The sequence below is a fragment of the Ascidiella aspersa genome, chromosome 3, assembly GCF_963924565.1.
Source record: "Ascidiella aspersa chromosome 3, kaAscAspe10.2, whole genome shotgun sequence".
In the NCBI taxonomy this organism is placed as follows: domain Eukaryota; kingdom Metazoa; phylum Chordata; class Ascidiacea; order Phlebobranchia; family Ascidiidae; genus Ascidiella; species Ascidiella aspersa.
The window spans coordinates 9,006,926-9,031,490 of NC_139449.1; the positions used below are offsets into that span (position 1 = coordinate 9,006,926).

At 36.4% G+C, this 24,565-nt stretch overlaps 2 protein-coding genes and 1 pseudogene across 2 annotated transcripts; all 3 read right to left on the reverse strand.

The window, feature by feature from the left end:
- Positions 1-3,857: 3,857 nt before the first annotated feature.
- Positions 3,858-7,355, reverse strand: LOC146159075 (uncharacterized; annotated as a pseudogene).
- A 4,829-nt stretch (positions 7,356-12,184) lies between these two features.
- On the reverse strand, positions 12,185-14,771 carry LOC146159076 (uncharacterized). Its single transcript, XM_083384853.1, has 4 exons — positions 14,520-14,771; positions 13,524-13,668; positions 12,973-13,079; positions 12,185-12,214 (listed from the first exon to the last, which is right to left on the reverse strand). Exons 1-4 carry the CDS (start codon positions 14,769-14,771, stop codon positions 12,185-12,187), a joined length of 534 nt encoding a protein of 177 aa, XP_083240979.1.
- Positions 14,772-19,477: 4,706 nt separating this feature from the next.
- LOC146159077 (uncharacterized) lies at positions 19,478-22,899 on the reverse strand. The gene is made up of 4 exons (XM_083384854.1): positions 22,648-22,899; positions 21,273-21,417; positions 20,151-20,260; positions 19,478-19,789 (listed from the first exon to the last, which is right to left on the reverse strand). Exons 1-4 carry the CDS (start codon positions 22,897-22,899, stop codon positions 19,478-19,480), a joined length of 819 nt encoding a protein of 272 aa, XP_083240980.1.
- Between the last annotated feature and the right edge of the window lie 1,666 nt (positions 22,900-24,565).

The window sequence follows — 24,565 nt, forward strand, 5'->3', positions numbered from 1 at the left end:
ACATTTCAAGCAGCCATTTGGACAAGCTAAACATGTATTACCGTTTATAACACTTAAAACTGTTAGAGCATTCCAGTTCGAAAAACAGGAAAAATAAAATGGTTTAATTGTGACTAAGTAAATTTCGGTTTGATTTCCTTTACGCGGTTCATGTGTATTTCTGGAAAATAATAAGTTTCATTTTGTAGAAAATCTTTTTGGAGGCAATTCAAATTCTTATGAATTTCCTTATGCTTTGAAAACAAATTTTATGACCAACTTTAATTGCTAAGATCTAATTTAATTCGCGGGTCACTTAAAACGTACAGGAAAGGGCTGGTATATGTTTCTTTTTGCCATAATATGAATTGACGCCGTTTTTTGACACCGTTTTACTGACACCGTTTTACCAAACGGCTTCGTATCGCTTTAGACGGCAGTTATTCAGCATGATTTGTGAAGTAATTTCCTAGTTTATGCTGACCCATGACTGAGATAGACGTTAGACAAATTGACCTTAACGTAAAAGTAAGACTGTGCGGTTTATATTTTAAAAGAAGTATATTAATGGTTTTAAATTCTTTTCAGCTTCGAAAACCGAAAAACCCGCCGTTGTGAGACTTGTTGATTACCCCAGGGGCGGATCAAGGATTTTCGTTTGGGGGACGGGGCACGAAAACTTTCCAAAAGCGCGTAATGAAGTTACGAGATAACGCAGCCGAGAAGCACGAAAAAATAAATTCCTTATAATTTGTTCAAATTGACAAACAGTTGATGTAAAGATAGCTTAAAGAGACCGCATATTGTTGGATTTATTGGAATTTATAGTCTAACTCCTATTTAACAGAAAGGACACTTGTGTAGAGTTTAAGATTTCAAACGGCCCAAAAGACACAAATATATACCTCTGAACCAGACAAAACATATATACCAAAAAAAACCTTCCTGGATTCGCCTCTGGAACGCCGTGAATTACTTTCAGCAAGTTTTATTAAGCTATCTTACTTGTCGGAAAGTTGCAAACAACTTAACAGGCGGGATTAAGTTGTGAATTGTATAAAGCAATATGACTTGCATTTTCTACAAGGATCGTTGCTACGTGTATGAGTAATCTATTAACTCACACATTGGTTCGTCATACTGCTATAGACGAAATCTTCAGCGTTGCCCAGGTTAAATAGAATATTTTCCAGTTATACTAACTGGTTATAATTTAATTACACCTATACAATAACCACGATAATGTGTAAAAGTCTAGACCTGAATTTGGCCTTGTTATACAAAATGAAACAATCCATCATACTGTGGGCTCTTTATCACTTTTGAACATTACGTTGTAACATGTTAAACTTTTAGCCTCATGTTAAAGCCCATGGATGGTGAACCACTGTGCCGCGGGTCACGAAGTGACCCACCACAGATTTTTGATGACCCACTTGTCTCTCTAGAAATACCGAAATAATATCAATCATTTTCATGAAACGATAGATGAAAAAACAGTTCTTCGTTAGATAGGCCTGTATACTGTTTAAAACTAGGCTGGGCTGGTTAAACCAATAAACCATGCTGAAAAGCTTTCTGCTGAACTCCTGTAATCCCATAAAAATTCTGCAGCATTTGTTAACTATTTAGCTTCTTAATATTTGTGGGTATCCGAATTTGAAAATCATCCAAAAACCATAACACTTTCGCATAATATTAACATATAAATAAAAATATGACCCACTTGTGCATTTTGTAAGGATTAAGGTTGTGTTTGTGACCCGCACGATGAAAAGGTTCGCCATCCCTGCTATAGCCCATGATTATGGAAGATAAACGTGGTAAACGTATATACCCAAAAAGTAATGTTACGAATAGCGTAAAATTTTCGTAAGAGGCATTAATGTTGCAAACGTATTTTGAAATAGCGTAATATTTTACTTATGCCAAAACGTTTGCACTGCGTGTCACTAAATAGAAATTTCAAGTCATGTGATGTGTTTTAAATCATGTCATATCGTGTGTCTAAAATCGGTTAATCTAATGCTTCCCAAACATTAGAATAACACCCCTCAGTCTGTGTGAAAGCGGCTTTAATTGAATGGCGTGTTTACTTTTGTGACTTATCTACGTGGCCCTAAACATCTAATTCTTTGTCGCCGTAAATTCCCATTATTTTTTGCATCTTAAATTGTTTAGTAAAATAATGCGGGAAGTGTTTTTAAGAGGCAAGGGTGCTGAAGCCTTATCTGGACTGGTATGCAAAGCTTTAGACGAGAAATGTTTGCCCGAAATCAACAAACTAATTGCGAGAAGTTATCCCAACAATCAGTTTCGGGAAATTTTTAGGATTACACACGAAGACTCAGGAAATTCTGACGTCGAGCTAGCCACGAAATATCTAAAATCTAAAGCTTCGTGGGGAGTTTTCGAAAAGCAGACGGACAAACTTGTAGCTCTAAGGATGAACACTGCACACAGCAAAGCAGATCGTGAACCGCCTCACGACATCCCTGCCAATACCAGCCAACGAAACGCGGTGAGACTTCGGTTTCTCAATCAATTCTTTGGCGACATGTTTAACGAACTTAACACCGCTTGCTACATGCGCGGGAGGTACAGCTGCACGAGTCCCGAGTACCGTTCCAGGGGCTTGGCCGGCGCGTTTGAAGACGTGACGAACGGCGTTGCGAGAGCGAGAGGCTGCGAGTATTTCGTGGCAATTCTTGGATCGGTTTATTTGCAAAAAGCCGCAAAATCTGAAGGCTATACTGTCCTCAGGGAAGTTAAGTTAGCCGACTACGTTGACCCTGAAACCGGATTGAAACCTGACCTGCAGCTCTCCTCTTCACTGAGATCGATCCAGCTCGCGTACCGAAAGTTCTAAGTGGATTAAATGTGGACCGAGATTAACAAACTACAAAGTAAACAACTGCGAACTATGGAAGTTTGTGGTCGTTTAGCCAACACAAAAAAAGTACAAAATCGAAATACATGTAATTTGTGTTGGTTTAAACTTTAAACTGAAGAATGCATATCGAATATATATATATCAGTTTGATTGTTTTACAAATAAAAGTTGATTGTTTTACGAATAAAAGTTGGTTGTTTTACCATTAAAACTATAGTGTAAAGACATTGGGTGATTGTTTGACTAGGTAAAACGAATCAACAAACTGAAGTCGTACCCTGGTGATTATTTTACTTAGACGAATCATAATATTGAAATAAAACGTGGTGTTTGTTGAATTTTGTTCGTAGCCATAAGTTGTATCGCCAATTTCGTACTGTCGTTTTGCTGTTGGATGATTGACAGTCCTGGTCGCTTAATTTAATCGGCACCATATGCAAATATATCGGTTAACATAAACTGCACTAAAATAGTTAACCAACTTAATCTCTTCACAACTCACGCCAAAAGATATCGCGAGCTTGATTTTGAGTAGTTATTTTTTTCGCCGCTATTATATAGATGTAAAGAAATGAGTTGTGAGCGGAAGGGAAATAGGTAAAAATTACAAAAACTGTTGTGAGTCTGAAATTCAGGTTGCTTGTTGTCAAACTAAGATGGCAGAAAAGCTTTTTAAAGAAAATTATTGACTCACAATTTAGTGAAAGAATAGTAATTATTTGTGAGATTTTACTTTTCAAAAAGCTAATATTTTGGACGAACAAAAAGTCGAAAAATTTACTTGTGTTTGAAACAAGCACGTTATATTTCGGGGGAAGATAAGTGAGTTCATTGCTTCAAAAGCAGTGGACGCCGCAAAATTATGACGTATAATCATATCAGAATGTGCGTTTATAAACGAATTAATTGAAAACCGCCATAGTTAACTTAAAAAACTCAAATCAGACCAATTTTCTTAAAAATACAGCACTCAATAATTAAATAATTAACGTACGTTTATAAAGTGGTTGAATAGATTGAGGTAGCAGCTTTTTACCCAAGAAATAGGGTTTGAGCCAGTCGCTAGTTTATAACCACCATAAAGCGTCGTAACCGTTATTAACCCACAAGAGAACAAAAACTCTCGCTTAATGCGGATAAAAAGCGGGTTGGTTTTCTCGTATTCTTGAATGATGTTCCCTGCAACGTTGCGACGCGGGAAGGGGGTAGCGGGGATGGGTTTGTCCAGAAAGTGACAAAGTGGACCCCAACCTTGATCCACAGCGTACACCAGCAGTTTGTCTTTGGGTGCGTTCTGCCAATAACAAAGTTGCGTGAAACGGACGACGTTATTGTGTGTATTCAAACCTTTGGAGAATAATTTTCATTTAATATATTGAAAGACGAATCGAATTTTACACTCATTGCTTCTTAGCACGCTTGGTTAAAACAACCTGAGTCCGACTTGGGATCAATTTATAGAGAGATTAGTTGTATTTTCACTTATCCAAGTAAATACAAACTTATTTGGTTAACAGCAATCCTCTCATAGGAGTGCCGTATAATCCATAATCACGGAGGGACTAAGGTTTTCATTGACCTGGGGCTGTATGCTAGTCAGAGGCCTATTGAACTATTTACATTCTGTTTATTATTGTTCCAACCACAATTACTTAAAATTACATTGATTTGTTCTCTTATGAACCAGATTCAATTAATATGTTTTATACCTTTATAATTTAGACAAGACAAAGCTTGTCTTCGCACAGTATAGCTTCATGTTGTGAAGTAACAAACACGCACTGACGTCACAAGCTTATGGTCGAAAATATAAAAATAAACATGATGAATATTTACTCTAACCAATGAAACTATCTGGTATGAGAGGTGATATTAGATTATAACTTGACAGTTTTTTTCAAAAAGATAACTATTGTTGCGGTGGGCCTAATGTTTTGGTGTGCCTGGGGTTGCAGCCCCCTCAGACCCCGCCTTAATCTGCCCCTGTCCATAATACGTGTGGTGGAAAATTTTCCGTCCGGTAATATTTTTGTTCCTGCTTCGATTTACATTTTAATAATGAAATTTCTTTGATTCTGCCGTTGCATTAAGTTAGTATGTTAAAAGTACCTGCATAACATGCGCGTTGTGCATGCGATAAGCCTTTTTGAGCAACATCTCATTTCCCGTTACTTGAGTGAATAAGCTTGGCTCAGCTTTCCAGCCAAACGCGACTTCAACTGCAAATAGAGTCAAATGTTAGCAAGTGTTTACGGGTCGACTAAACTTCGATCAAATAATCAACTGTTTGGCAAACTCTTTCATTATTGCATAAAGGAAGGTCAATTGTGTAATGAACAAATTGATGATATGCCAGTATTACCTTTGATGGATGTTGAAATGCGACATTAGACTCGATTTTAGTCTCAGAAAAAATATAAGATTAGGCCTACATCAGGGGCGTCTTTTTTTAGTTTAAATAAACGTTCTTATTTTTGGTAAAAAAGCGCTTTTATAATTAGAAAGAATTGGATCGGTTACGAAACTTTGGCACGGGAAGAAGTTATAAGATGAAAATTGGCACGCCAAAATCCATATGAAAATATTTATTGTAAAAACTAATGTAATTTTAACTCAGAACAAAGAATGTAAAAGCACAAAGAAAACAAAGAACTAATGAATAACTAACTAACAATCAATATTTTTGACGTAGAAAGCAAGTAGTAGAGGATTACGACAGACTGTGGCCGCGGGCCACATTATCATGTAAGACCGAAAACTGTCTGCGGGCCGGTCAAAATCCCTTCGCGGGACGGGTCCTTTCACAGGTCTGTTCGCCTACAGACAAAACACAGCCCAATCTCAAGCGACCACGTCGTAAAGTGTCCTGTATAAACTACGTGGCGACGCCTAGAAAAATTACCTTACTATGACAACTCTACACATTGCATATAAAAAAAAAACGTATTTTGTTATGGTTTCAGGTTAACCTTTATTTCTCTATCTAGCGCCATATGATGAATGTTAAGGCAATGACTAGGTATTGTACTTTACTGACCACATACGTTTTATTGACTTGTTTAAAATACCAGCAAACCACAAAATAACCCAATATAGATATTTATAGTCTTCCTTATATGTTCTTACATATCTTGATGGCAAATCGCGTCATCTGAGCGTGACTTGGCGAAAGATAGGGAAAGAGTCGATATGGCATCTCGAAACCTGCTCTAGCTTGCTTTAACCAGCTTTGCCACCATTCCTCCTCTGTCTTACGTGTTGTTAAAATAATCTACAAGCGAAGAGAAATACTACATCAGTATAGTTTCGACACACGTCAATTTAGTTGAAAAGATGTGGATGTTTAGGCAACAGTAAACTTAAGCAGAATCTTTGACTTGTTTAATTTGGTTAAACTATATCGTGCAGGTTTCGAAGATCTAACAGTATAAGGATAATTTATCAGAAACTCATCCAATTGATTAAGTTGTAGCTTATAACGTTAAAAATAAAGCCATCATGAATTTAGAAGGAGACGTGTCACACTCTGATTAAAAACATAAACACGAAAAATTGGCACTTCTTAAATGCAATAACCTACAGTTATTATATCACGCAGTCACGTTGTGAAGGCCATTTATCTCACCGCTGTACAAAAACAGGTAAAATAGTTAGGGCGACGCACAAAAAATAAGGACAGCGTATTTATCATATTAAAGTTACGATACAATGGTCACACTAAACAGACAGTTTAGAAGCGCTAACTGAAAGAGTTTAACAAATATGTGGATATCGACGTTATTAGAACATTTAAACGGGCCGCAATAGGCCTATACCGATTTTTCGTTCAGTTTTGAATGACCGAAACATTCCACCAAATACAAGTACAATTTTTTTATGAAATATGTTTTTATAGGCTTTTAGAGATTGTTAGGTAACGCCTGGCAACTTTGCATTAAAACAGATTGGCAAAGTTGGTTAAGGCAAGTCCTTCGAAGCGCAAAAATCATCACATTTTTGTGTATATCAAAAACCTAAACGAATAAAGTTTTTGAAGTGAGTAGGCTTCATGTGCCCCTTAATTGGTGCCTATTTTATCTTTATACATTGCTGTATAATCATTACCTTGCGATAGTTTGGCTGATTTGTGAGCTAATAAATGTATAGTTTTGTAAAACGTCGGCTGGGAACCTGTTTTTATTTTGTTCGTGTGCCACAGAAAAAAATGTGTAAACCACTGATCAAGCGTTTACCTTTGCATCCGGAAAAGCTTTGTGGATTTCATCCCAGAAATAACAAGCTGGCAAATCCACGACCGCATCCACGTTTTCGTACATTCGACGGAAGTCGTCCGTGGTTCCGCCTTTCTCCATAATTTTCAGCCAATCTTTTCTGTGGTACTCAAAGTGATCGGGAGAATCGTACACGTTATAGCCGAGCTGTTGTAAGGCCTTTGTCATCGATTTTGTACCGGTTTTGATAAACCGGCTAGTATCACCTTCATTTTGTGGGAATTTTTGTGATGCCTAAAACTAGCGGCATTTATGGTAATATGTCCTTAAAATATAGAGTGAATTTTCCGATTTAATTGGAAAGAGCCAAATTGTGTGGTACCGGTAGTTAAAGACCCCTTTGTTGCATCAGGGTTGGTAGCCGATGTCGCATATACGGGCGTTTATGTCGCATATAAGGGCGGCTGTAGGTCGCATATATACGGGCGAATTTCTCTAATGAACATACTGTGTGGTGTAAGGCGACGAAATGGTGTTCTATCATATTTTAGTTGGCCAATATAAAGTGTTTGTGTTCCCTGAGAGTTATGACGTCATATCATGTCTTCATGGTGACGTTACACTACTCGAGTGCTGTAGTAAATAGCTCATATTTGACTAGGTCGCATATACGGGCGTTCGCATTATGTCGCATATACGGGCGTATTTCTCTACCGGACGTACTGTGTGGTGTAAGGCGTCGGAATGGCGTTCTATCAGATTTAATTGGCCATTATGAAGTCGTTGTGTTACCTGACAGTTATGACGTCATATCATGTCTTCATGGTGTCGTCACACTCATCAAGTGCTATAGTAAATAGCTCATATTTGGCTAGGTCGCATATACGGGCGTTCGCATAATGTCGCATATACGGGCGAATTTCTCTACCGAACATACTGTGTGGTGTAAGGCGTCGGAATGACGTTCTATCATATATTAGTTGGCCATTGTGAAGTGTTTGTGTTGCCTGATATTTATGACGTCATATCATGTCTTTATCGTGACGTCACACTAATCAAGCGGTGTATCAAATTACTTATATTTGGATAGGTCGCTAGAATAATTTGTGTTAGCAAAAATTATTTTTTTTATTTTCCTAATCCTTCATGTCACTTCAGTCGCGGTCCTCAATTTAAGAACCACTGTGTTTAATCAATAAATCTAGTTTGATATATACGCCTGTTATTTATATTTCATTTACTTATCTGTTTTTTTAATAATATACATACCGCATGTGAGAATACTATTATTATTGCAATTCCGTTGCGTTGTTTTAAGGATTCCGCGGTATTTTATTTTACGTTTTACAGTAATTTTTTAGTAATTGATTTCTTTAAGTGAAAGATTATACGATTTCGCTGCCAATTTTTTTTTCAGCTAACCGACAGAATATTAAGCAAAATGGTAAACACAATACCGACGGATTTAGGACTTATTCCGATTTAGACGGTACTGATACCATTAGGTATTGGTCCTATTTTGGCCTTATTTCGAATTGTGTGCTATTTTGACGTTGGTGCTGTTCTTATCTCGATCTTAAGGCTGGAGTCCGCCATAGACCTCTTCGTGTAGTAGTTACACAAATTCTCCCGTATATGCAGCATCATGCGACTGCAACGTATATGCGACCTTTAGTGGTTAACGAGCCAGTCCAATAAGGGCAATTTACTACAGTTTAGTGTGACGTCACGATGAAGACATGATATGACGCCATAACTGCTATTGGCAACACAAACACTTCACAATGGCCAACTAAAATATGATAGAACGCCATTCCGACGTCTTACACCACACAGTATGTTCGGTAGAGAAATTCGCCCGTATATGCGACATTATTCGAACGCCCGTATATATGTGACCTAGCCAAATATAAGCTATTTACTACAGTACTTGATGAGTGTGACGTCATAATGAAGACATCATATGACGTCATAACTATCAGTCAACACAAACACTTCACAATGGCCAACTAAAATCTGATAGAACGACATTCCGACGCCTTACACCACACAGTATGTTCGGTAGAGAAATTCGCCCGTATATGCGACATTATGCGAACGCCCGTATATGCGACCTAGTCAAATATGAGCTATTTACTACAGCACTCGAGTAGTGTAACGTCACCATGAAGACATGATATAACGTCATAACTCTCAGGGAACACAAACACTTTATATTGGCCAACTAAAATATGATAGAACGCCATTCCGACGCCTTTCACCACACAGTATGTTCGTGGAGAAATTCGCCAGTATATATGCGACATCGGCTACGAACCCCTCTCCTTTGTTGCCACATAGCCTACAACCAATTGGTTTGTTTAACATTTTGTAAAAGCTATGTTTATGTTTGTACCTATACGTTAAAAAACAAAACAGTGGGCTTCTTCACATAATGCTCTAGCGTAGCCTATAATGACTGCTGTTACCTTACGTTTCCAACTTTAAAATGACTTTTTATGAATTATAAAGTCCCTCTTACACTAACACCAATTTTTTAAATTATTTTGCTGTAGTCAGCACTATAGGATATGCCTGCTGACTGGCTGAATTAACGCTTAATTGTTGCAGGCTGAACTTTGGAATTTAGCCTATTGCCGGCTGGAAGTCTCACTACATGTAAAGCTCATAAGGGTACGCCACTCTGCAAATAACCCTACGAACAAACAGCAGCTATATAAAGACTGGAATATGGGCCTTGGTCGCAGTTTGACTCCCTATATAGAACACCTGGTTATTATTAAGCATTATCTTTGAAACTTGTGCCGCTAATAAGCTAATTTTTTATTCCAACCTGGTTTTCTCGTTTGTACACACCTTAGCGAACTGGGAGCACGAAATTTTTACGATATGCAGCGTTCAATTTTTTTGTTCAATTACTCAATTTTACAGCAACATTTAATAAATAAAAATTTATACAGGGTCACAACTACATAAAACAGTTTTGTTCTTTTATTAATGTTGAGATTGCATTACTTATCCCAGACAACATAAGTGTTTAACTCCCTCGCGCTTGTCGTTTGAATAGCGATGAAATGGAAACCAGAGTTTCCAGATAGCCTAAAATTCGAAACCCAAACGATAAATTGTCCTAACTTCAACTGCTGTGTCCGACGGTTTGTAAATCATTAGGACAGTAAACTTTCTTTCCCAATTTTGCCGAATTTTTTTGCAACATCGGATGAAGTAAAACCATGGGCTCACGAGGCCTACAAAATGATTTATACCAACTTTACCAACGTAAGTCCAAAAAGTTTTCACGCTTTGCGCGATTTTGATGCGTGTTTCTACAATAATTCTGTGACGCACAAAAGCGTCAGGGGTAGTCATAGGACGCTCTAGTTCCAAATTGAAAATTAGGCTAACTTACCATAAAATTTGTGCTAGGTTGACAATAGGTTACAGGTAAAGTATTTCTACTTTTCAGCGGTATCATAACTTTTTACATAGCCTTTTCTAAAACATCCACAGAATTCCAGTAATAAAATTTTGGAGTTGCAATTTTGGCAAAAGGAAATAGAATTCACACAAAGCTTTATTATTGCTCTGCTGTTAACGACTAACCGTTTTGCAAATTTGTAAGAAATTTTGGCTGCTCAAGAACATTTAGCTCCATTGATTCCCTTTAGTCTCGCACTAGATACATGCTAAATATTATTTGACCTAAAATGTTAGAATTTCACACCAACAATGTCCTAATCCTAAACCAAGCATCTGGCAACCCTGGCTCAAACCGTAACTTTAGCTTGTTGTGCATAGCGCATTTTAACCAAATTTTGATACAATCCTAGTCAAGAATATTTCCCTATTTAAATTTTGCCAATTTTAAAATGTGTTTTTAATTTACTCAGGTTTATGTGTCACACACTATAATTGGGGGGTCGCGCAAGTTATCGAAAACTTAAAAGGGGTCGCGAGAACAAAAAGGTTGAGAACCACTGCTATAAAACAATTAATCTTACAAACACGTATCCATAGTTGCCATTCTGGATTATTTTAATCCATATTTGGATGTTTTGGTTTGTGATGTAGGATAATGCAATCTAGATGTTGAATGTTTTTTTAGATTATTATAAAAAATGATTTTGCTATCGAGGATGAATATTTCAGTAATTTCAAAAGTTTAAATTTTTTGCTAATTGAAAATAAAATAGTGAGATATAAAATCAAAATTTCAGTAACTGGTCAAGTTCAGTAAAATGTTTTATAAAACAGAAAATCTTAGATCTAAAGCCTCCAGCAAGACACTTTATTCCGGCATAAAAGCTTTAAATGTTGTTGTTTTTTGTCCAAATGTATTGAATATTTTCAAAAGTCCTTTTTACATTATTTTAAGTGTTCTCTATAAAAAAAATCAAGATGTTTCTAGATTTAATTTATTGTATTTCTAGATGTTTGCCGTAAGAAAAAAATGGCAGCTATACACTAAATGTTCTTGGGCAAACTGGTTCTCAAAAATGCAGCTAAAATCCAGTCTAATCCCGCAAAGCATATACGAAATTAAGTTTATTTGTTCAATTTGGCAAAACTTTCTATTGAAAAGGATACGAGTCGCACAAGGTACAAAAAATAAACTCGGATATTGCTCAACATAACTGCATTTACAGTCTATGTAGCAGAAGTTTCACTTTGTTGACTGTACAAGCTACCCGGCGTAACGTTCCATGGTATTCAAAAGCGGATCGAGGTGGTCATTTGATTGGCCATGCATACCCGATTTGTATTTTTTGTCAATATTAGAAATGTCAATGCAAAACAAAAATGCCGTCAAAGCGTTAACTTACTATCATTTGTTTAGAATAAAGTTGGATGCATTCAGAAAGCGGGCCTTCATCCATAAAATCGGATTTGAACCAGTCGCTAGTCCATAACCAGCGTAAAGCATCGCAACCGTTAGAAACCCACAAGAAAACAAAAACTCCCGCTTAATGCGGATAAAGAGCGGGTTGGTTTTCTCGTATTCTTGAATGATGTTTCCCGCAACGTTGCGACGTGGGAAGGGGGTAGTGGGGATGGGTTTGTCAAGAAACTGACAAAGCGGACCCCAACCTTGATCCACGGCCTACACCAGCAGTTTGTCTTTTGGTGCGTTCTGCCAATAATACCGTAGAGTAAATTATAACTTCATACCAGTAACAGATTTTCTAAGTTTGTCTCATTCAATTTAAATATGGTAAGATTTGATTTCCAAGGAGTTTTCAATATAAAAAAAATAACAATACAGTTTATAGATGTAATGGGCTAAACCAACCACCCACATATGTTTTGGTGATTCCTTATAGCGTCAAGTAATTTGTTTTAAATCATAATGTTCTTCAACAGAATTTACATGCTTAACAAAGAATAATAACAATCAATCTAAAGCGTAAATTGTATCAGTCGTGAAGCGTAGTTTGAAATAAATTAAAAAAGAAAATAAATTAGAAAACTATAAGACGTTTTTACCTTTGGTTAAAAACGACATTGATTTAGTAATGTTCTAAAAATTTGACTTAACCTTTTTTATGCTGCAAAGGACCTAATGCGGACCATGTAATTCAAAGTGTATAGTTTTCAAGACTGACCACGCATTTCGGTCGACCGATTGTCTTTATCAATCTCACTTTTTATTTGACCCAGACTGAGTCTTATGATTAGGCATGAAACCAAAATAAACATTTACAAAATTAACGCAGTGTTTTTCTTTCGGAAAACTGCTTACTGAAGTTTCAAAAGTAGAAAAACTTCACACTGGGCATGATGTAAAATTTAGATGAAATTATCTCTTTATAAATTGGTATGGGTATGATTTAAATTCATTATTTAAAAATTGTCTGGTATCCAAACAGGAAAAAAGAGTGTTTTACGGACCTGTATAACATGCGCATTGTGCATCCGATAAACCTTTTTGAATAACATTTCGTTTCCATTAGATGAAAATAATGTGGATTTGCTTTTCCAACCGAATGTGACTCCAACTGCAAAATAGAAGGTAATTAAGATCAGACTTTGACATATCCAATATATATCTATTACATATGGTTATGATCAATGATAAACACCCAAAAATGTACCGAAATTAAATTAATGCTACATTATTTTTGTTTTTATGGACTGAAGGACTGCAAGGTCTTACTCTACAAATACAAGAATCTACGAATCAGTGTTGTAATGACTTAAGTTAATGACTTAAATGATTTGACTTAAGTGAACTTTTAATTATGACTTGACTGGCACATGACTTGTTCTTAATTCAAAATGACCTGACTTGTTTTTTTTTTACAAATGACTTAACTGGAAATTAAGTCGTTTCAAAATGACTTGTTTACAACACTGCCACAAATCGCTGGGAATTCGTTCAACTTACACATGAACATAGGCTATATAACCCTGAAAAGGGGTCTATAACGTATATAACTAACTCATATCAACGATGAACTGCCACATTTTAGCGTGACTGTAAGAAAGGTAGGGATAAAGTCGATTAGGCATTTTGAAAAGTGTTTTCGTCTGCTTCAACCAGCTCTGCCACCATTCTTCTTCTGTCTTACGAGTTGTCAAAATTATCTGAAGTAAATAGGAGAGTTTTTATTCAGTGTTGTTATTGTACGATAGGTATGATACAACATTTATTCATGCCTTTTAGTCTGGATTCACAATCCATCACAATGTTTTTTAACTTAAAATAGTTATTTCCTTCAGAATACTGAAACCACTATTACTGTAATTGTAACCTAGCTCTTTATCGCGAAAACTGACACCATAACAATATTAAAACATTAGCCTAAATTTGCGCGTTTTAATTTTATTAATATTTTTTATTTTTGTATTAGCAATGATGTAATTAGGTGTCGGATCGGACGGTTGTACGTTTCGTCCTAAATTTGAGAGCCTATAACAAATACAACGTATCAGACATATAATTGCCAGTATATAAAGTATAGGGCCACAATTTTGATTACAGTATAAGCTATATTAATGGTAGTAAAACACACATCTATCCAGCACATATAACTGTTTTTAAAATTAAATCGTGTACGATTATGTTGACTGATGTGCAAAAATGGATTGCTTACGACACAATTGAATATATGGTACCGGTACTCGAATTTGAATTTCGGAAAGCAATAAATTAAACAGTGTAGTAGTGGACACAGATACTTATTTCGAGGTGGGGTTTGAATTGACCCTCCTGCTTCAAATAGCATTTGTTTAACGCGAAAAATTAATTAGAAATCTGTTAGACTTATTATACTAAAGAACAAGCCTACACTATTGCTTTACAAGTTGGCTAAAGATTTGTTTTTTTGCAACTGTTCCGGTACTACATTAAGCATGATGGACGCGAAATGTTCAAAAGTAACCTCAACTTGTATGAGTTATGTTTCCGGTTATTATTTTCTGCCTAAATCGTTTACCTTTGCATCCGGAAAAGCTTTGTGGATTTCATCCCAGAAATAACAAGCTGGCAAATCCACGACCGCATCCACGTTTTCGTACATTCGACGGAAATCGTCCGTGGTTCCGCCTTTTTCCATGATTTTCTCCCAATCCTTTTTGTGATATTCGAAATGCTCGGGAAAATCATACACGACGAAGCCCAGTTGTTGCAGGGCAAATCCCATGGATTTTGTGCCTGTCTTTGGGAATCCCGCCAGTATCACCTTCATAATTTAGCCCTTTCTAAAACCGTTGCCCGGAGTCAAACGAATTGAGCAGGAGTTTGACTAATAAAATATCTTCATGTATTATAAAAAAAAACAAAAACACATCAACCGTTAGAGTTAGTGCAAAAGTGCCGAAGATAGGCCACAGATGATAAAATAGATAGCCCAGGGGTGTTCAAATGATTTCTGCCATGATCCATCACAGCCAAACCTGACAACATGATGATCCACCAAATACGAATAGTAAACATATTGGCCACGCTTTAATTGTTATGTTGCTTTAATTATGTAAATGTACCCTACAAGATTGGTCGGCAAACACCGGTCCGCGAGAAGTTGGTTACCGGTCCGCAGCAGGGTTGTCAGATTAAAATTTTGTTTAAATACGAACTGTACGTAACAACCTGGTAAAAAGTCAAAAATAATTAAATGTATTTTTATATTTAACACATTTACCTTCGTTTTAATATAGCCTACTACTCCATTGTTGATTGGTCTACTAAAAAATCACAATTTAGTATCAAGCTCGTTAGGTTCAAAACAACTAGTGTGTTAATGTGGCTATATGAGTTACATAGTACGTTCACAACATCCATAATGCATATTTTTATTACAAAATCTAACTTCCAGTACTTACAATATATCGAAAAATGGGCTAAAATATCATGTGTTCTAATTTTAAGCGTGCTCATCTTAAAGTGCAATAGAATTTCATGTAAACAATAATGTTTAAAAACTATATCCCATAATGAAAGAATATATTATTTTGATTAGGCAGGAAAGATTTCTAAAAAAACGTATGTAGGCCAATATTAATTAGTTTTAGCCTCTATAGTTTTAGACTCTATAAAAATGACAAAAATGACAAATGATTTTTCTAACATCAACCACGTAAAAAAAATGATTTTTGTTGTCAAAAAAGCCGTTCTGGTAAGCCTTGTACGTATGTCTATCCTAAGCCTTTCAGGTATTGATAATATTGGTATACAAGTGTAATTTAAGAAAAAACGTAAAGGCCTAAACGTTTTATTGAAATGAGCCGCGGGCTGGATTAAATTAAATTGTTTGACTGGCCGAATGCCGCCCGCGGGTTTCAGTAAGTTCAATAATTCTTAGATGGGAGCCTCACTTTGCGACAAAACAAGCATAAAGTTCGCATTGAAAGTTGTAATAAATTTCCTTTTCTGAACATTTGTTTTTAAAGGGCCGGTCCGCTACAAAATTTTAATTTTAAACCGGTCCGCAGTGCAAAAAAGGTTGCCGACCCCTGCCCTACAACATATTGATAACTTTGTAAAACCCAAAAGTGAAGTGTGCTATACAGCACCAAGATTTTAGTGAGAACAATGACAGGTTGGTTTAGTCCAGGGTCGGCAACCTTTTTCAAGTCGCGGGCCCAAACCAAACTCAGAAGGAAAATGTTAACTGAGAAAAATTGTGTTATTTCACTTAAAAACGTGTTTAATTGCATTTAAAAAGGCAGTAAAGTGTTGGCGCACAGCGCGAAAAAAAAGCGTTGTTTGGTTTAAAAAAACCCAAACGTGGTAATCCATACTACAAATGAAAAATGTAATAAAATAGTTTGAAGAAACGCGATAACTTGCAGGCATGCGCGATTTTTTTTTAGGTATCCAACATTTCTTTTTAAATTTCTTGCAAGGTTTTATTACATTGCCGAAAATAAAAATGTTAAAAATATATTACGTTTTCCGTTAACGGTAAAGAAGCGCTGATCTAGTTCAAAAGACCGCATCAAAACGTAAACAAGTTGGACGTAGAAAGATAATTCGCGTGAAGCGGGGACATTTTTCAAACTTACGTAGTTAAAATAGTCAATAAGTATTTAAAATGGACTCGTATCGTATCCAGTTTGTCAAAGAGGCAGCGGACCGAATGAAATACATTGGCGGGGCGCATCCGTCCCGCGGGCCGTAGTTTGCCGACCCCTGTTTTAGACTTTAGGTCTTACAATAGCATCGAATTGGGGCTTTCTGTCGCTGACTGATATCCTCAAACGCTTACAAAGATTAGCATTTGGGAGTCTCGTTCTATGGTTGATTTTTACAAAATTCATTAACACTGACAATTGGTATTCACATGAAAACACTGTAGAAAATTTATTTTTTCAAGACGACATTAGAAGATCCGCACAAAACGCTGAAACGATCCGGAACCGGATCGCGATCCGCCATTTGAACATGACCGAGCTAGACCATAATACTTTAGAATATATGTTTTTTTAAGTTGAACGTTGCTACTTCAAGAACTTTTCTAAACTTGAATCGAATTTAAGCTGATAAACTTAAAAAAAAAAAATGAAATACGACTACACTAATATATTTATGTATATATATATATACATATATATATATATATATATATACTGCGTCCACTACTAAATTTGCAAAAGGATTGTGCTTTTCATTGACCTCAATCTGAAGATTTTATCTAAAGGTTGTTTCTGCAGCATTAGCCCTTTGTCCTTCAGTTTATATTTACTTCAATTTGCTCCAAAAACGTTTGTTCTAACTTGACAGCACATCGTATTGTAAAATGAGTAACCTACATTTTGCACTTACCAGATAACTAGAACTTTAAAAGTGTAGCCAAAGTGCGCTATGCAAATGTTTGGACACTGTGCCAATAACTTTGGAGAAATAAAGAAGCGCTGTGCACACAACTTTGAACAAATAAAGAACCGGTTGATGAGATGTGCTCACTGGTGCAGATTAAGGGCGAAACCTTCTGCCAGAATTGACCAACAGAAATCAACGGCAAATATCCCGCAATGCTATTTAGGATACAATAATGGCCGTTTTGCAAAAAAAGCGTTGTAGCCTACGTTCGCGCAAACAGAAAATAATTGCATGAGCTAATATCCTAAATGCAATGAATATACTGTTGTTGTCAGGCATACTATTGTAGTATCACAAGCAGTAATTAATGTATAATCACATGTAATGGAATATTTAGTTGCTGTTTTCGTTTCGCCGCTGTATGCCACGCTGAATGCGCCGTTTAGTGATATTTTAAATCCGCTAAGCTAAAACCAGCCGACAAAAAACTGTGTGGACTTGTAATCAGACTTTGCAATTCCAATTGGAGAAGTAGGGAAGATTCATCGGGCAAAAAGACTTTAATGATTCTCATATTCAACCCACACATGCTTCACTATCAATTATAAAGGGGGTTCTTCTGACAAATATGTATTCAGTGCCAACGTTTCGATTAACTGGACACTAAACTTGCAACTTCACAGAAAGATATACTATATATACAGTGAGTCAAAAGACGAAAAAAGGAAACAAGGCGCGAATAACGGGAGAACGCGATAACCATGGATTAAAAGTCACGCGACAAAGCAACGTCATGACATCGACTTTGAATGTGCATCTGTTGTAACTCGAGAAGGAGATTTCCACCGCTGTGTCTTCGTAGAATTCTGGGCGATACACAATCATGATAACACCATGAACCTTATGCAAGACACATTTCTTGCACCTTCTTACCAATTTTTGTGCAGTAGCGGCCATTAGAAGGCTGCAGCCGGTTATCGCGTTCTCCTGGTAGCGCCTACGATTTCAAAAGTCAAAAAAAGCGACGTTACCTGAAATTGTTATGCCTAAACTTTAACTCATAGAAAAGTTACTTTAAGAAGCCTTCTGTTTGCAATGTGGACCGGAAATCGTAGCGGACAGCTTTAATTAGCACACTTTTATTTAGGGTCATGACCCTACTTAACAAGATGTTTTAGGCAAATACGTTTTGACGGCATTTACCCACACATATATGGCTGAACAGAAACCACCAAAAGTGCAAATATTTCTTGAGATTTTGTTGGAGAAAAAACGACTCATTATACAAAAATACTGTATAGAAAAAATGACTCGTTATAGAAATAACTACCTGTTAATTTGTCTAGAAATTAGCAAAGGGCCTTGGACTTATCCCAGAATCACATATAAAATTGGAGAAGAATACACTTGGAAAGAGCGATAATTTGTTTTATTACATTCTCAAAGAGGGTAAAGACACACCAGAGAAAGTGTTTTCGTGTTTCGTGCTACAACACGACATAAATATAGCTTCGTGTCTCATGAGGGTCCATCAGACATGGAATCAAGTGTGCTCTGTACATAGTGTACACATGGTCAGCGTTTTATCTTTTTTTTTAAGGTTTTTTTTTTATTTATCCAGCGGTTTCCCAAATTTTGGACTTGCAACTTTTTGGTATTTAAATGAAACACTTGCGGTCTCTTAAAACTACTTAGCGGTCACCCAAACCAAACCTTAAAAAACCCTGCACATGGTAATGACCACTTAGATGATTTGAAACTGATAAGTTGGTTTAATGCATCAATGACTGTGCTATCTAGTGAAAAACACAACCGTCCACACATTTGAATCTCCAATTTCACCTTTTTTGAGGTTATCAATATGGGTAGCTTGTATAGACAGCTTGATTCGATGATGAAGATGCTGTTTTTGTGTTATTTGTTTTTTCAACGTTCTTAAGTTGTACAACAAATAAAGTAAAATAAAACTGAAACAAGCAATGGTCACAGCAAGAGGAAATAAAAGAAATTAAGTGATAACACTCAAAAAGGTTTGTTTTATTTTATCTATTGATACATTCTGTCAGAATTATTACACAAAAAAAAATAGTTGGAAGATTATAGGCCTACACTAAACGTTGTCAAGGCTTTTCATCAATTGCGTACGTTTAAAATGTAGTCAACGGCAGATCGATGACAGTTGCGTAACCACGAAAACGGATTTGAACCAGTGGCTACTTTATAGCCACCGTAAAGCGTCACAACCAATATGATGGCACAAGAGAGCATAGATTCACGTTTAATGCGCATAAAAACCGGATTGCTGCTCATATATTCTTCCATGATGTTCCCTCCGACGTTGCGACGCGGGAAGGGGGTAGCGGGGATGGGTTTGTCCAGAAACTGACAAAGCGGGCCCCAACCTTGATCCACGGCGTACACCAGCAGTTTGTCTTTCGGTGCGTTCTGCAAAACACAAACGCCAAGTTTAGAGTATTCAAATAGATCCGACTTTTCTTTAGCTGAAAGAAAGTTTCTCAAATACAGCAAATCGGAAGTTCCTCAAAATCCAACAATTTGTCTGGCATTTGGTGAAGTCAAAGAGGCTACTATAGTCAGTTGATATCAATTTTATATTAGGTAAAATGATTATCCGACTTAAACACATCCAATAAGGGTCAATCGAGTTTAATATAGCTTTTGTCTTCAATACATCACAAAGCTGTGACTCACTGCTTGAAAGAACAAAAAACAGCAAACTTAGCCCGTTTTAAAACAACATTAAACACAGCTTTCGTACAGCTAATCGCGCTTTCCACCCACTTACCTGTATTACATGTGCGTTGTGCATTCGGTAGGTCTTTTTGAACAGCATTTCGTGTCCTAATTTCGGAAAGAATAAAGAAAGTTCGCCTCTCCATCCAAAAATGACTTGAACTGCGCAAAAAAAATAGTTCGTATAAAAATAAATGCGCGTTTACTTTTTATGTTGAACGCAATGTTGGAAAGTCAAATTGAATAGCTTCTCTATCAAGTAAATTTTTTTGAAAACCTAGGTTAAGTGGTTGCAACGAATGTAAAGACAGGAGTTGTGCAAATATGCAGCTGAAATCCAGTCTAATCAAGTAGCACAAAATATTTTTTCTTTATTTGTTTTAAAATGGCAAAAAAAGAGGCCCGTAAAAGAGCTAGAATCAAAATATTGCTTCCAACAACGGCACTTACAGTCTAATTAAACGAAAACTGTACTTTGTAGAGTTTATAAAGCACAAGGCGCAATATGCCATAACATGCATTCGTGCCTTAGGATTGAATAAATTTAATTAAAACCAGAAAAAGTTACCGCTAAGTGCAACGAAATAAAAGCTTTTCCCGACACCTATTTTAAAATACAGTACAATGATTAACGATAGGTACGGCTATTACGTGGCGCATTACTGCATGATGAATGGAAATAATAATAAATATCTGGGGACCCACTAAAATGGCTAAATAGCCCCCATTTGGGCCGCGGGCAACAGTTTGACGACCACTGGGCTAACCTATATTTTTTTCAAAAATATTACTGTAACATTTAATATTACTAACTCACTCGTTTTGTTTTTAAAATGGCAAATCGAAAACTATTTTAGGTGTTCAAATGTCTAAGAGTATTAACGCAATAACTATGTAAATTGAACAAAAATGCTTTTTTACAGAAACACGTCTGTCCATTTTATGGGAAAATGTCAAAGCATATGTCTGAAAGACTGGACTACAGTTAACCAGTTAAAAATGATTTAAGTATGAACATGAAAAATGTCCTAAAATGTAACATTAATACAAGGTTTGTTATGAGAACTTATACATACGGACACTAAACTATGAAAAATCGGTGACAAATTTTGGGGAAAACTTATAATGACCAAGAAATTCTTTACGAAGGCCGAGGTAAACATTTCGTATTTACACATTTTGAACGAGAATTGGACCATTTCGGCATCGGTGGGGGAAAGATAGGGAAAAAGTCGATAAGGCATCTGGAAGCTAAACGTCATCTGCTTCAACCAGCTCTGCCACCATTCCTCTTCTGTCTTACGAGTTGTCAAAATTATCTGCGAAAAAAAACGCTCATCAACAGTTGTAATGCATCAGAGAAATGTCTAACTCAACGAAGAAGTAAGGCTTATTATTTACGTCACAAACATAACAGTAAGCCTTGACTGCTGCACACATTTCATACTAAAACAAATCCCGTCAAAATCGTTTTTATGTAATATCCCCGACAGCCGTTTTATAAAACGACAAAACAAACATATATTTGCTGAAGATTTTGTCTTAAACTTCCATCTGCATGTTTCCACAAATCGAATTGGGTGATAAAATAATTCTGAAAACGATTGTGTTGGCTATGCACCGAACCGTATTTTAATGTAAAACACGCGCAAAATTTATGGTAATATTGCTTTTTCTAGCGCTTTTTTTGTCCTGTTGCCTATACATTTATTTGTTTAGCATTCAATTTTTGTTATACACTTTAACATGGCATTTGTTGCAGACTTTTAGAATAAGTTCAGCTTTTTTTAAATTCGTTTTTATACGAATTTTTATCCCAATATTTTCAAACATATTTTATCTGTGTTTAATACGCTACGTCTCCCTCTAAATATAAATTAAATTTATTATTTTAAACAAATGGCCGCTTTTTTCGCGCTTCATTTTACTTCCGTTGCTCATTAGCGTACAAATCATAACGCACAGTAATACAGATTCTTTAGCTTACTTGTTTAATAAACGTCACAGTATGACGTCATATTGCGTGTGTTTGAGAACCTATTTTTAAACTGGTCTGTGACATCATTTTATGTTTCTCATGCGGCCCGCGGTAAAAACAATTTGCCCACCCCTGCTTTAAGTTGTTTACTAGGGATGTCCGATACTTGACATTTTATTCCGATACCGATACCCGATATTTTATTCAAAAATATCGCGATCCGATCCGAAAGCAACGACGTCATAACTATGCTCAAACAAAAAAAAGTTTAAATTCAAACCTTACGGGGATTTGTTTCCGGTTATAGGCTAAGGTAAAAATTTTCTGTACCGGTAGTTCTTAAGAAATTTAATTACTATCAGTTGTTAAACCTACTAGTGTTTGCTGAATATATCTTTTAACGTAGCAATTGCTTTTTTGGGTGAGAAATCATGGCTAAAATACATTTTGGTGAGAAATTATGGTAAAAACATTGCACAGATTCTGGCCTAGAATCGGACGAGCACCGATACTAACACTTGGCATCGGGTATCGGCTCCAATCCGATATTATCGAGTTCCCTGTTGTTTACCTTTGCATCCGGGAAGGCTTTGTGTATTTCATCCCAGAAATAACAAGCTGGCATATCCACGACCGCATCCACGTTTTCGTACATTCGACGAAAATCGTCCGTGGTTCCGCCTTTCTCCATAATTCGCATCCAATCTTTTCTGTGGTACTCGAAGTGCTCGGGAAAGTCGTACACGGTATACCCAAGCTGTTGTAAAGCTACTGCCATCGACTTGGTGCCAGTCTTTGATAAGCCTGCCAGTATCACCTTCATTTTGTCGGTATGGAATTAAACCGATTCCTATAAGTTTCTAACCAAACTGACCGACATTCATTACAATATTGATCAATGACAAACGATGCCTTTACGATTATAGTTAGGAATGAAATATTAAAAGATGTATACAAAGCTTAAATAGGCAGGACTGTTGGAATAAAAGTCAGGACAACTTATTCCACTAGATTAAACAGTAGGCCTATGTGTTGTATCCGGATTCACATTTTTTTCAGCCGGTTCTATCACAAAAGTCTTATTTTCCAGCCGGTTCTGTTACAAAAAGTCATTTTTTTCGGCAAATAATTAAAGTAGTTGCAAGAACAGGATGCAACTCCGGGTTCCAGCGAATGGTGGGAACCGACTGAATCCCATCACTGCTAAGTTGCTAACAGCCACACTAAAAAGCGGCAGTCGCCTCATGACTTGTAGCCTACTTACGACGCCACAGTGCAATTTTCGGACAAACAATCACAAAAGGAAAATTACTACAATTATAAAAATGAACACAATGTATAATTGTTATACGTGTAAACTTGAACATTGCACATTTTGAAAAATAAAACACCTGATCTACTTGGATATGATAACCGGTTGGCTGATCTCATAAAATTTCGTGAGACAGCCCTATAGAACTGGTGCAAAACGGCTGAATCCAACCACTGGTTGTATCCTATTCTAAGCGCTCCGGAATCCCCGTATAGCCTTTCTGTCGATTTCAGCTACATTAGTTTCGGAATTGGCCGTTGCAAACAATGGATAGGTTTTCTTTTAGCGCTAAGCTACCAAACAAATGTACATTTTTACGACTATATACTTTAGTTAACAATCTGATATATTGCAATCCAATGTATACAACCTTTAAGTTTTAACTTGTCTTTCATTCAAACTTAAATCGAACTTACCGGCCTGCTGCAACCATTTAAACACACGTAAATAAGAGTTAACTGTACAGCAATTGCAATAAGTAAGCCAATAAGAGTAGAATTAATCATGACTTTGTTCAAAGCTTTTCTAAATCGAACTTGCTTCTAAATCACTCAACATCATTAGTGGTGGATAAACGCATTCAGTTTGCTGGGACGCTCTGTAAACAATCACTCTCAGCAAATAGAGCGAAACTTAAAAACAATGCCCAAGTAAAACCGGTGTGCATTTTTTACCCCGAGGCACTTGTCCTGTGCTTTGATATGTGAGAATAATATTAAGATTTTAGCTGGTGTTAATATAATATTAAGATTTTAGCCGGTTTATCCGGCAGCTTAACTCTGGCCGCAAACCACAAATTAAAAACTGGAATTCAATTCAAATCTGAAATATGCGACACTGATAAAATCGTTATAAAAACGGTCGTAAAATCACGCGAACTGCATGGGCGGAAATCACGCACATTTTCAGAGCAATTATGGACATCACAACAAACATTGCAACTTGTTGTTTTAAATTAGGCCAATAGTGGTTTTACATAGTCACAGTGGCACCAATTGGAAATTAAATTATCATGATATCAGTAATATACAGTCATTTTTATGGAACTTGGGCGGTTCACTATGTTTAATGCGCCCATCCCAATTATGATAGATATTCAATTTTTTAAGGAATAAAACAAGCTGGCAGTATAGTCAACCGTGAAAAGATTGACAATCCCAATAGCGTCGATTTTCTA